This window comes from Balaenoptera musculus, chromosome 15 (assembly GCF_009873245.2).
Source record: "Balaenoptera musculus isolate JJ_BM4_2016_0621 chromosome 15, mBalMus1.pri.v3, whole genome shotgun sequence".
Lineage (NCBI taxonomy): Eukaryota > Metazoa > Chordata > Mammalia > Artiodactyla > Balaenopteridae > Balaenoptera > Balaenoptera musculus.
Genome location: NC_045799.1, coordinates 52,159,216 through 52,173,249, shown reverse-complemented (window position 1 = coordinate 52,173,249; position 14,034 = coordinate 52,159,216). Strand labels below are relative to the sequence as shown.

The 14,034-nt window shown below is 43.8% G+C and overlaps 2 protein-coding genes across 3 annotated transcripts in view; one reads left to right on the top strand and one right to left on the bottom strand.

Moving 5' to 3' along the window:
* The window catches only part of NAA60 (N-alpha-acetyltransferase 60, NatF catalytic subunit), a 40,002-nt gene extending 33,549 nt beyond the window's left edge, over positions 1-6,453 (bottom strand). Inside the window, exon 1 of the transcript XR_005016425.1 lies at positions 6,260-6,453. The gene's annotated coding sequence lies outside the window, so the exon portion shown is untranslated. The remainder of the gene's footprint in view (positions 1-6,259) is intronic.
* A 194-nt stretch (positions 6,454-6,647) lies between these two features.
* On the top strand, positions 6,648-12,364 carry ZNF597 (zinc finger protein 597). Of its 2 annotated transcripts, none has more exons than XM_036827065.1 (4): positions 6,648-6,871; positions 6,961-7,043; positions 7,927-8,053; positions 10,387-12,364. In XM_036827065.1, exons 1-4 carry the CDS (start codon positions 6,700-6,702, stop codon positions 11,481-11,483), a joined length of 1,479 nt encoding a protein of 492 aa, XP_036682960.1. In that variant the 5' UTR covers positions 6,648-6,699; the 3' UTR covers positions 11,484-12,364. The 2 variants fall into 2 exon arrangements, with proteins under 2 accessions (XP_036682960.1, XP_036682962.1); XM_036827067.1 differs by having other exon boundaries at positions 6,664-6,801.
* Positions 12,365-14,034: the final 1,670 nt, after the last annotated feature.

The window sequence follows — 14,034 nt, the reverse complement described above, 5'->3', positions numbered from 1 at the left end:
TCCATTTTTATTGTCAGTGTACCCTGAGACTGGGCTTACCAGTCAGGCTCACAAAAGACTGAGGCTTAAACCAAATTCTGGTTTACTTGTTTATAGTCAAGAGTCACTGGAATGCTCTTAACCCTGCTCCAGACACCTCCTTCTCTCTTAGTGTTCCTGGGAAAATAGACTGCTAACCAGAAAGTTCTTGGTGAGCAGCGTATAAAGAGGAAAGAAAAGAGAGCCTTAAGGGAGATCTTTTACTCAGGCCTTTCTCAAAGGTCAGGAATGCTTGCCCCACAAGTCTATGTTCCTTGTGTCTGAGCAGTGCCGGAGGGTTGCCAGACTCTTGCTGACTCTTCTTTCTCTTGGCTCCATTCAGACTAGGCTGCTCTGTAAACACATTACTTTTCAGATCCATAAATCACGACTTAACTTCCCAGGCTTTCCTTAAGATTACTTTGTAAAAAATTTTTTATTATTTATTTATTTATTTTGGCTGCACAGGCTCTTCGTTGCAGCGTACAGCCTTCTCTAGTTGCAGCGCACAGGTTTCTGTAGTTGCGGCATGCAGGCTTAGTTGCAGTATGTGGTATCTTAGTTCTCCGACCAGGGATCGAACTGGGGCCCCCTGCATTGGGATCGCAGAGTCTTAACCACTGGACCACCAGGGACGTCCCGAGGTTACTTCTTATTGCTGCAGAAACACGATTTTATCTGCATTTTCCCGATTTAATTCTCAAAATTCAGCCTTATTCCCCTCTTTCAAGTTCTTGGGAAACGCCTCATTACAGGAAGCTATCTGTGGATTACATTGAGGTATCTGATTGCTAAAGTGCCAATACACAACAGCTTTATTTAGAAACCTTTTCAATTATAAAGCTTATACTTTTTGAGCAGTTCTTTTATGCCAAGTGTTATGCAACATATTTTCTTTTAATCTTCCCAATAATCATCTGAGGCAGTTACAATCATTACTCCTATTTTGCAGATATGGAAACTAAGGCTTAGAGAGGTTAAATAATTAACCCAAGATGTTATAGCTGTTAAACTGTTAGGAGCAATTTCAACCCAGGCAATCTGACTCCAGAGCCCTGGCTTAAATAATCTGCTAATTATGGAAGAAATACATACTCACTGTAATAAATAAGAAAAATATAGAAAAAAGTATAAAGAAGAAAAAATTACCCTTTGCTCATCATCCAAAGATAATCACTCAACATTATTGTTTCCTTATTGCTCTTTTCAGTATATTTTCAATAATTATGATGGCATTTTATGTACAATTTGGTATCCCATTTAAAAACATATTGGGGTCTTCCCTGGTAGTGCAGTGGTTAAGAATCCGCCTGCCAATGCAGGGAATATGGGTTTGAGCCCTGGTCTGGGAAGATCCCACATGCCACGGAGCAACTAAGTCTGTGCGACACAACTACTGAGTCTGTGCTCTAGAGCCCACTCGCCACAACTACTGAAGCCCGCGCACCTAGAGCCCGTGCTCTGCAACAAGAGAAGCCACCACAATGAGAAGCCCATGCACCGCAACGAAGAGTAGCCCCCACTCGCCACAACTAGAGAAAGCCGTGCACAGCAACGAAGAACCAAAGCAGCCAAAGATAAATAAATTTATAAAGAAAAAAAAACGTATTGGAAGCATTTCCCCATGTTATCAAAAACTCCTTATATATATAATCTTAATTGGATGCAATCTTTCCTCCTGAAAGAGAGGAAAAATACTTAGAAATTAGGTCATTTTTCTCCAGTTTTTCTCTACTGTAAATAATTCTGCAATGAACTTCATGTTTTCCCATCCATTTCCATTCATCTTTTTCCATATTCAACATATTTCCTTAGGATAACATGGCACTTATTGCCAGCTGTCCCGTGTCTACCTCCTCCTTCTTTCTCATTGTAATAGAACTTGTGCTTTTTAGCTGGGTGTGGGCTACCAGAGTGATACTATGCTTCTTAGCCTCCCTTGAGCTAGGTGTGGTTGTGACCACGTGACTAAGATCTAGCTAATGGAATGTGAACAGAAGTGATAGGTGCAACCTCCCAAGTTCCACCCTGAAAAGGAAGGGACATGCCCTCCCTTTCTCCTTCCTGTTGGCTGCAATGCAGGTGTGATACTGAGCCATACTGGGTGAGAGTCATGCTTAAGATACTAAGCACTCTAAGATAGTGGAGCACAAAGCAGAAGGAGCCTGGGTTCCCAGCGACTTTCCAGAGCATAGCTATCAGACCAGCTTGGATTGTATGTGGGAGAAAAATATATTTCTATTTGTTTAAACCAATGTTATTTTGAATTTCTTAGTACAGTTAATGAAATCAGATGCCCAGTTAAAACATAAGATTTTTAGAATTAAATTTACAGAGTCAAATGGTATGAATAGTTTTCAACCACACAATGCATACAATAGGGGCAAATTACAAGAGTATACTGAGTATACTTGCTTACCCACCGACCAGCAAAGTAAAAGCTTTTGTCTCACTAAACCCCCTCTATCATTCAGTATTAATAATTTTTTAAATGTTGACTAGCAAGATGGGTTTCATTTGAGTAGGTTCCCTCTGACTATGAGCGCATCATCCACAGCAAGGCAGAACAGGCTTTTACATCTTGTTTATCCTTTTGCTGTTAATTGTAGTTATAATCACTCTTACAAAACTTTTTTGATTGTTTTTTAAATCTATGTACTGGATTGTTTAAGTGATCTTCAGTCCTTTTATACATTTGCCTTTCCTATTGTGATTTTCCCATTCCTATAGATCCTTGTCTCTTTTCTATTTAAGGAAGACTTTTCAATTATTTCTTTTAGGGCAGGTTTAGTGTTGCTGTATTCTTTTAGTTTTTGCTTAGGACACAGCAGGCTTTGACTCACTCCCTGGGAACTCTTCTCTGCACTCCGGCTGGCTCAGTCCCCCGTCCCTCCAGGTACAGCCATTCTTATGCTGCAGGGGAGAAAGAGGCAGGCCATCACTTTGCTCCTGGCCACGCCATCTCTGTAACTCCTAGGCCAAGTGTCTCAGACAAGTCTGATCTCAGAATTCTCAATCTGATGGGCCTTTTCGGGGAAAATGAATTATCTGAGCACATAGTCCTCTAACCTACTATCCAACCCATCGTTTCTTCTCCGTCCTCACTGTGTTTAACCTGCATTCTCTGTAGATCTCATTACCCTCCAGGAATCTCTGGTTGCAGCTTCTATTTGCAAGAATTAATCAGTATCAGTAGATCTAGAACCTTTCTTTGGAAACGTCTCTGGCCTCAGTGACTGAAAAAGAATCCTGCTAGAGTTGATACGGAGCAAAGCCACTTTCTGGTAATGGGATTAACGTACTGGGGGTACATTTTAGAGCCCTGAGCTTCTTTCTGATGAAGGACCTCCTGCCCAGCTAGAGGTGATCCTAGCTTCAAATCATGAGAGCCTCTTATTCTTGGTGAAAGTAAAACCTGCAGGCATGAGCTACAGCCATCATTCCCCAATTAGAGACAAACTAGTGAACCCAGCTTTCTAACTGCTCAGTCAGGCATTTTGGATACTTATGAGAAAAGCCTCTTGCTGAAGTCGGGAAAAAAGATTATTCTTGCTTGTCTAGACTCCTTTGGTGCACTGTGAGAAGACCCTGTCAACTTCCCATTGGTAGTAAAATCTCATGAAGGATACACTAAAGGCTCTAAGCAGTGGTCCCCAACCTTTCTGGGCCCAGACACCGGTTTCATGGAAGACAATTTTTCCACAAACAGCGGTTGGGCGGGGGGGGTTGGGGAATGGTTCAGGCGATAATGCCAGTGATGGGGAGTGATGCGGAGCGGCAGATGAAGCTTCGCTCGCTTGCCCCCTGCTCACCTCCTGCTGTGCGACCCAGTTCCTAACAGGCCACGGACCGGTACCGGTCCACGGCCTGGGGGTTGGGGACCCCTGCTATAGGAACAACAGACATACTTATTTTTAAGTAATAAACCCTAAAAAGCAGTACCATCTGGGAATGTTAAAAACACCAAACCTGGGAATTCCCTGGCGGCCCAGTGGTTAGGACTCAGCACTTTCACTGCTGAGGACCAGGTCTGACCCCTGGTCTGCGAATCAAGATCCCGCAAGCTGCGCAGCATGGCCAAAATAACACCAAACCTAGTGAGTAATTCATTCTGGAAGTCATGTTTAAAATTACCAAGGAAAAAATATATACTTAACAATAAATAGTGATAATGTCTGGGTGATAAGAATGTGGTGCTTTTATTTTCTATTTTTTTATCTGTATTTTCTAACTTTCTAAAATGTACATATACTGTTTTGTAATAATAAAAAGTTACTTTTAATTTTAAAAAAGATGATGTGATCTTCAGAGAGAAAGCAGATATTTGGCTATGGAAAGAATTTTAATACATACAGATTATTATTATTATTATTGGTATGTTAGGGGCTGAAATGAAGAAACTTGTCAAAGGGTTGTGGCAGAAGAATTTTTAAGTTTGGATGATTAAAATCTGTCACTTGAACTTCTAATGGATATATGGTCAAGCACCTCTGATTTTTAAAAAATCAAGTTAGAAAAATAAATAAATAAAAAATCAAGTTAGGTATATAATTCAGTCTTATTCTTTCAATCTTGGTCTATCATAGACTTTGTATCTCATCTCTTTCCTTTTAGCAAGATCAAGCTTTCAAGCTTCTTCTTTCTTGATCGACTTGTTTAGTTTTGGTAGTCAGAAGGCCTAGGGAAGATTTTGCTCCTCTCCTGTTTCAAAGATAACTCTCTGGTTACCCAGTGAGTTAATACCACAGGCTTAATTTCTAGTCATTGGAAACTGGGTTTATCTCTTTGTAATAATGAGAACAGGATTCAAAGGAAAGGGCCATTAGAGCCACTTGTTCTTGGTGAAAGGGCCACAGATCAAAATCAGGAGGATCTAGCCCCAAATGAGATATCTCTGACATAAGAATACCATAAAATTAAGTACAAAGGAAGAGGGGAAAGAGGACTACTTGAACAGCTCCGTGATTACATGGTGAACATGTACCAGGCCATTAGCTCTTCTTCAACATTTACACTTTGGGTTGGTCTAGCCTGTAGGAAAGTTTGTCCTTATCATTCTTCCACCTGTCCTTTCAGCACCTTTTTCCTTCCTCCTGGGACCCCCAGATACCTCTTTTGTGACCCATCCCCACAAGGCCTAGCTCTACCTGTAAAGATGTCACTTGTGGCAGATACTGTTAGTTAACCTGTCTATTCTTCGTCCTTCTTTTTATTTTCCAACAGAGCCCTGATTTTGTGTAGGTAGATGGTCAGGAGAGACTGGGTCCCCTGGAGGTGAACCATGATGGGTGTAAACCAATACAGTAGCTAGTCTTTTTACTCTTGATAATGATTGGTTTAGGACTGGTACATGACACAATGCTTGTTGGCATGTATTACGTGGATTCCATTGCCATCTTCCCCAACATGCTAAGGATGGCAGAGGAGAAATATGGAAGTATTGGGACCATGATGGTGTCATTACGCCATTGAATTAATCAACCTATAACTGCCCTACCTTTGAACATTTTGTTGGGTTTTCTGTTACTTGCAGCTGAAACTATCCTATCTGATATTCCACCAAATCCCGTTACTTATTTTGTCAACTCTGATAATATTGTTTCAATTAATATGCAACCACTCCTTGAGTAACCTTTTAGGTACAGGAACATGCCTGGCACAAGAATAAGAAAATATATTGAGACGTATTCAGAATTTTCTATTAAGGTAAATATCACCCTTGTTTTTTCAGACACCTTTGTAAACTGACAACTTCTTTGAATCTACCCTCTGAGGAAAGGCTTCTGAGTTCTTTGCAGCTGAGGAAAGCAAAGTTGTATATAGGCCAAAATTACACAAGCAATTAGCGGCAGAGCTGCGGAAGCAGCTCAATTTTCTAATTCCAAATCCCTACACCACGGCACCCAGTGCCAGTAAAGTGGAAAATATGTGGCAATGGGGCAGGTCGAATGTGAGGTATTAAGAGGCCTACAACGTCCCGCGAAGCAATCCGATGGCTCTACTACCGCTTTAAGTCCGCTGTGGCTCCGAGCCTGATACGGCTCGGTTGGGCTGCAGTCGCCGGGCACAATGCCCCTAGAATACACTGCGTTGGAGACGAGCAACCGGCCTGCGCCGACCTGAACTTTGTCCACCCAGAAGACACCCCTTTACATTCCATGGCCACGCAGTCCGCCCAAGACACAGCGGACTACTCAGGCTAAGACTAGGACCCGCACTCCTGGCCACTCAGGCATCTCACCTAGGCCGGACCAAAGTTTCGGACCCACAGGGTACTGCCGGCCGAACCCACATTTCAGTACCGATACTCTTCAGGTTCCGGATTCTCTCCGTCTACTTGCTTTCCTTCTTCCCTGAAACATTACGTCCCTCTGTGGTCACGCTAACGCTCCACTTCACCAGGTCCGCCGGCACGAAGCTCACGGGGGGAGACCCAGACAGCGGAACCGGAAATGCTTGCAAAAACTGAGGGAAAACTACATCTCCCAGAATGCCGGGTGAGCCGGGGGCGGGAGGTTTTCCATTAAGGCGCCCGATTGGTCAACACTCAAAAGGGACTGCCCCCTCCTAGGTCACGCTAGCCAATCAGAGGCAGATCTGCGTAAAAGCATGGGGGCCGGCCGCATCCGGCGGCTTTCCCGGCAGGTCCAGCGTAGGGGAGCATGGGAGCGTGGGAGCCTAATGGTGGCGCCGTCTTTCGGTCTCGAGTCTCGGCTGGGCGTCGCTTTCTGTTGCTTTTGCCTGGATAGCGTGAGGCTTCCTGAGATCTTTAGTCTCGGAGCCGTAAGTGGGGCCCGGCCGGCCCGGGAGTCGGCCTTTCCGAGGCTGGGCCGGGGAGAGGAGTCAGGCTCAGGTCTTAAAGGGTGTGGGGATGCGAGGGGGTGCGTGGAGGAGCTTGGCAGCCGAATTGGCCCCTCCAAGTACTATTTTCTCCCCCCCCAGATCTGTCCCGAAGTCCCTGTGGCGACTTGAAGACACTACCACCCCTCAAGATGGCATCCACACTCCCTACAACCGGGGCGCAGGTGAGACCGGGTCCCTTCTCTCGGTCCAAGTTCCGGTCGCTCCTTTCTGGCCTCTGCCTGGCCTCTTTTGGAGGAGGGTGAGGCATGCCCGTGATGCGAGGGCTCCTGATCCCCAGAGAGCCCTTTCACCAAGCTGTCTTTGTTCCTACCAGGCACATAGGAGAAATGGCTTATCAGAGCCTTCCTTTTAGAACCACCAACTGGGAGCAGGGCCCATTGGAGAAGGCTATTACAGGGTACCTCAAAGTGTCTTTATGGAATGCTGCTGAAACTTACAGATTTCTAAGCTTCATTCCACACCTGTTGAATAAACAGAAACAAACAGAAACCCCAGGTGATTCTTAATCACACCAGAGCACTATTGATTTATAAGTTTGGTAAACTTAGGGAAGGAGGAATAGGCCTGGATATGATGCTGCAGTGAGCTTAGCCATGAGTGTGACGAAGAAGAAGGAGAGGGACCAGCAAAGGGAAGGATGTTGGGAGAACACTTGACCTCCTGTCCTGTCATGAGTCTTCCCGGGCTGCTCAGTCTTCTCCTTTCCCTTAGAGCATCCCTACGTAATGGTTTCCTTAATGGTTCCCTGAGAGTTGTTCCCTCATCTTTTCTCTTCTAATAGGCTCTTCTAGAACTTCTCCCAGTTTACCGTTTTGGTCCTTATACCACTACCTCCAGTGGTCCATTTTTACTCTTCCCTTCCTAATCCCCACCTCCAGCCCTCAGAACCCATTCATACCCCCTCGCCAGCACTCAGGGACCTTTTCCACCAAGCCCTTTTCTCCCTTGCCTCTGATGTTTCTAGCTCTTCTCAGCCTTCCCAGACTGAGTAAGGGGGTAGCTTTCCAGCTTCTTGTCCTGAGATGGGCTCTCATGTTGTTTCAGGGACCAGTGCTGTTTGAGGACCTGGCTGTATATTTTTCTCAAGAGGAGTGTGTGAGTCTGCACCCTGCCCAGAGGTCCTGCAGCAGAGACACGCCACAGGAGTGTTTGGAGGATATGGCCTTGATGGGTAACATAGTTGTTTTTCCTGCATTTTTGAACTTTGGTCATTTCTAGGATTAGGATTGCATATCTCATCCACATGTTGGTATGGGGGAGTGGGACCTACCCCTGAGTGATTTATGTGGACATGACAAGAACTTGCATGAGAGTGCAATTTTCAAAGGGTGAGTTGATTCTTAAAAGGCAAAAATTGGCAATTCCCTGATGGTCCAGTGGTTAGGGCTCGGTGCTTTCACTGCCAGGAGCCCCGGACAGGGAACTAAGATCCCATGCAAGCCATGCAGCAGGGCAAAAAAAAAAATTAGGGACTTCCCTGGTGATGCAGTGGTTAAGAATCCACCTGTCAAAGCAGGGGACATGGGTTCGAGCCCTGGTCTGGGAAGATCCCACATGCCATGGAGCAACTACGCCTGTGTGCCACAACTACTGAGCCTGTGCTCTAGAGCCCGTGAGCCACAACTACTGAGCCCACGAGCCACAACTACTGAAGCCCGCACGCCTAGAGCCCGTGCTCTGCAACAAAGAGAAGCCACAACAATGAGAAGCCCGTGCACCACAATGAAAAGTAGCCCCCGCTCTTGCAACTAGAGAAAGCCCACGCACAGCAGCAAAGACCCAACGCAGCCAAAAATAAATAAAAATAAATAAATTTATTTTTTAAAAAATTAAAAATTGGACTTCCTTGGTGGCGCAGTGGTTAAGAATCCGCCTGCCAATGCAGGGGACACGGGTTCGAGCCCTGGTCCAGGAAGATCCCGCATGCCACGGAGCAACTAAGCCCATGCGCCACAACTACTGAGCCTGTGCTCTAGAGCCCGTGAGCCACAACTACTGAAGCCCATGAGCCACAACTACTGAAGCCCACGCGCCTAGAGCCCGTGCTCCGCAACAAGAGAAACCACTGCAATGAGAAGCCCACGCACCGCAACGAAGAGTAGCCCCAGCTCGCCACAACTAGAGAAACCCCGCACGTAGCAACGAAGACCCAACACAGCCAAAAATAATAAATAAAAATAAATTAAAAAAAAAAAATTAAAAATTTTTTTAAAAGGCAAAAATCCTGTCTAATACAGTGACTGTGGTTTTGCATAAGACCTGGTAATCTTTCCAGATATTTGTTATGGTCAATTCACAATTTTACTTGTGAAACTCCATTAGTATGGGTTACTATTATTTGCTAAAGGTTGGAAATCGCTTTAATCCTAAGGGGATGGTGTGCCTTTCTCACCTAAGAGGAACTATAATGTAGAAACATTCCTATGCCTGAGTAGATTTTATCCATGACTAGGGTTGACTATTTGAACTTTCCCAGAACTCACATTTTATATTTTCTACTTCTGTCTTCATCATTTTGTTTTCCTCTACCTTCTTGAACATGTGAAGCATATTTATAATAGCTCTTTAAACATTCTTTCTACTAGTTTTATCATCTGTGTCATTTCTGGGTCTGCTTTTGTTGATTGATTTTGCTTCTAGTTACGGGTCATATTTTTCTGCTTCTTTACATACCTGGTAAGTTTTGATTGGATGTTGGACATTGTGAGTTTTATGTTGTTGTATGCTGGCTTTTGCTGTATTTTCAAAACAATTTTTGGACTTTGGGGTAGGGTGCTAATTTATCAGTAAGTTACTTGGGATCAATATGATCCTTTCAAGGCTTGCTTTTTGCTTTGTTAGGGTGTGTTCAGAGCAATCTTTAGTCTAGGGCTGATTTGGCCTGCTGCTAAGGCAGTGTCTTTCTAAGCATACTGCCTGATGCTCTGTGTGGTAGGGAGTCTTTCCAATTTGGCTGGTGGGAACATGAGCTATTGAACTATTATGTGAATTCTGGAGATTGCTCTTTCTATTCCTTTTTGGTGGTTCTTTCCCTGACCTGGGGTAGTTTCCTCAGATGCATTTACAGACTAGTACGCAGCCAGAGTCTTAAGGGGACCCCATCTAGATGCCCAGAGCTCTCTGCCTGGGCATCTGCCTCTTCTCTGGTATTTTGCTGTCAAATTCTAGCAGCCTTGGCATTCCTGAACTTGGTCTCCTTGAATCAGCAAAACCACTGAAGACTGGATTTCCACACACTGCCCTGCAGCCCAGAAACCCTTTCCAGGCAGTGAGCTGGGGCAGTCATAGGGCTGTTGCTTTGGAAGGAAAGATCCCTTTTGGATTGATATATTGGCTTTATAAATTAAGAATATTTGGGAAAATATTAAAGACTAATGCTTTTGGGCAGGCCTGAGTTTTGTCAGCCATCCTATAGCTTCCTGGTCCTCTGTGTAACTAGTTTGTTCTTTCCCCAGTACTACTTGAGGGTGTTTATGTTTTGCTTTGTTTTGTTTTTATCAACAGGAGAAGAAGGCAAGATTGAGATTAATCAGAAGCTAAGGCTAGAATCTATGGGACTTGAAGAGCTTGCCCTAGAAAAATACTCCATTGCTGTGCCCCTTGTCTATTACCCAGAAAATTCCTCTGAGCATGGAGTTGGAAACCTTGAAAGGAAAATGTCAGGTAGAACTCCTGCTTTCAAGAAGAGGTTCATAAGCCTTTTAGTTACCATTGAAAACCACACCCCTTTGATAGAACTATCTCAGTGTTTAGGAACCAGAGCACTTTCTGAAATTCTTGAATTTCCCGGGGAAGAAGCCAAAAATTCATACAAGTGTCCTGAATGTGACCAAAGCTTCAGTGATAGTTCATACCTTGTTTTGCATCAGAAAATGCATTCAGGAGAGAAAAAGTATAAATGTGGTGACTGTGGGAAGATTTTCAATCACAGAGCCAACTTGAGAACACACCAGAGAATCCACACCGGCGAGAAACCATATAAGTGTGCCGAGTGCGGCAGCAGCTTCCGCCAGCACTCACATCTGTCTCGGCACATGAATATCCATGTAAAGGAGAAACCCTACACCTGTGGCATATGTGGAAGAGGTTTCATGTGGCTCCCAGGATTGGCACAGCATCAGAAAACCCACGCTGCCAAAAAAGCCTGTGGTAAATGTTTTGGTCAGAAAACAAATCTGGCTTTGCCTGAGAAAAGGCACGGGTCAGCCAGCCAGCACCCATGCAGTCCGAGCGGGAAATGCTTTGGGCAGCCCTCACACTTGGCCCTCCCCGAGCGGGGCCACGAGGACAACCCTGAACACTGCAGCGATTGTGGGGAAAATTTGCTTTCGTTCTCAAAATTCGAACCCTTAAAGTGTCCTGAGTGTTCGATGACCTTTCTTCGTATCTCTGAACTTATCTCCCATCAAAGAATTCACAGAGGGGAAAAGCCCCATAAATGCAAACCCTGTGCAGAAAGTTTTATTTCAGACTCAGAGCTTGCATGCCACCAGAAGAACCACACAGGAGAACCTTTTAAATGTACCGTGTGTGGGAAAAGTTTCAGGTTGAAAACACATCTCATTGTCCATCAGCAAACCCATGCGCAAAACACCACGTAAATATAGCAAGTTTTCATTAATGCTTGTGCTTCTCAGTATTTATACTGAAAACTGGGGCACAGTTACCCTTTATGTGCCAGGTACTGTGCTAAGCATTTTACACACATTCCATGTAATATATCATTTAATTTTCACCACCACCTTGATTTAGGCACCATGATTTCGGTTTTATAATGGAGGAAGCATAGTCAGTGTCACAGCTACTGAACAAAGCCAGAACTCTAACTCAGTAGCTCAGTTACTATCCAGATTCCATTTGTATGAGCCGGAGAAAGATACAGAACTTATAAAAAAAAAAATTCAGTTTTCACTAAAATGAAGGTTATTGCTAGAGTTCTTTTAATTTTGTTTACGTGGTTTCTAAGTAAGTTTTAGAAGGCAAATTTATTGTTTGCTAGTTCTGCAGATCTAGGATCTAGGAAAGTAAGTACCTTTGTATCTATTTTATACTTTTTTTTTTTTTGCTGTAACAATCAGAATGTAATGTTTGTATGAGATTATTGTTTTACATATGAATTTCTGGAGGGGTTTGGAAGCTTTTTTCCCTCCATGTGAAGTGTTCCCAAATGGGTTGGACTAGTTAGTGTCGAGATGGCTGTTAGTATCCGTGAAGTTAGTATCCATTCTCAGATCTGATGCCACTGGCCTTTGTGATTCAAGTGTTTGGAAGGAATTTTAGCAATCTGACTACAGCCCTTTCTGGTGCCTGGACTTGAGCAATGGAAAGGTACTTGCTTCTCTCTAAGAGGATTTACCTCCAAGTCTTTACCAAAGCACATCACCTGCCTTGCTATGAATAACAGTAACCCTTGTTTAGTGTGCATGCTCAATACTTCAGGTATATTAATTTAATCTTCAGAATAAATCTGACAGAAAAGGACTATCCTCGTTTCGTAAATGAGTAAGTAGAGCCCCTGGAGGATACAATCAGTACATTGCCCAAGACACAAAAGTAGCAACATGCTGAAGCTGGCATTTAACCTCTGGTCTCTGCTGTCAGAGGCCATGTGTTCAGCGACATTGCGTTATATGTTGGCATTTGCACCACATGTTAAAACTGCAGGCAGCTGGAGGACTGAGATGGGTGGGTGAGGATGGTCATCATGGAGGCTACCCTGTGCACGTGCTTCATTCCCTTAGTGCTTCATCCCAAGCCTGACTTATGTGTATGGTTACAAAGCAACTGAAAGACTGTTCAGGACTTGAGGTTCAAACTCCATCCCTATAATCAGAGATTGCAAACTCTACAGAGTATAGTTTTAGTTTAGTTTGAGTTTAGTTTAGGTTTTAGTTGAGTTTGGTTTAAGAAAAAAGTTTTTCTTCCTCATATCCAAAGAAAGATACATACAGAAAATTGTTAGAGCTTAATCAAAATACTTGAAAATATATAGATACTGCTGTTACATGTAAATACTGGAGCAAAATACTGTTAAATGGAATGGTTATTAATGTTAAAGAACCAGGGGATCTTGTAAATGTTACATTCATGTGGAATTTCTCTTTAAAGCAAAATTGTGTACCTCTCAGCAAAGCAGCATTTAAAGGGGTTTTTGATTGGGATGTGAGAATGGTCTTATTCTATATAAATGGTATAAAAGTATGGCATTTACTAAAATGGGATTATCACTGGGAAACCTCAGGAGTAATAATAGGCCTCTTTAGGACTAATTGGAGGAAAGTAGTACCTGGAAGGTAGGGTCTTTCTACTGAACAGCAGATTGAGAACTGAATGTACAAAAAGGTGCTGGCTACTGCTGTAAGCTCTTAACACTGATTAGAGGCAGGAAGATACTGTTGGTGAGGAAAAGGGAAACCAATAGCCCTAACCCAGCTCACCCACTCCTTTCCCCCTTTTCCTCATTCTTCTTTTGCCTCTTGTTTGCAGATCCACAGTTGAGACCCTGTGCTCTGTATGTCAAGGTCACACTTGGCTCATTGTTTCCCATGTCTCCACTCTTAGGATACAGGACACCAGTCTGCCGGGCCTTTGGGGTCTCAAATAAAAAAGCGAGGTCTTCTATAGGTTCTTGTTCAGCAAGTCTCTCTGTCTGAGGTGGTTAGAGTTGTGTAGAAAGATGGTCTCCAGTTAGGTTTCTTATCAGCCAGCTCTGGGATATAAACACCTTTGCTAAATATCAGAAAGTACTGCCTCCCTGCTTTCCTGCTTCTGCCTTTCGTGGGAGCAGCTGGCACAGTGCGCCATTGGCACATAGTAGGGGCTCCCATATTTCAGTTAACTGAAGAGTTGCAGGGTCGGGGATGAAATTGGGAAAGAGGTCCCTAGTAGCAGAGTTGCTGCAGAAAGAAGTAGAGAAGACTATTTTAGAAGGCGTTTGGACAGAGTGGCGCTGACCTGAAACATGGAAGCTGTTATCCTTTCCTTTGCTCCTAAGAAAGTACAGGGGAAGGTGAAAATTCATACCATCAATGACGTTCTGCACTCAGCATGGGAAGTTACCTTTCCAGATGAGGTTTCCTTCCCAATTAACTTCAGTTTTTACATTTTTATTTTCTAGATTTTGGAAGATTATGCCAAACCTCCACAAGAGAT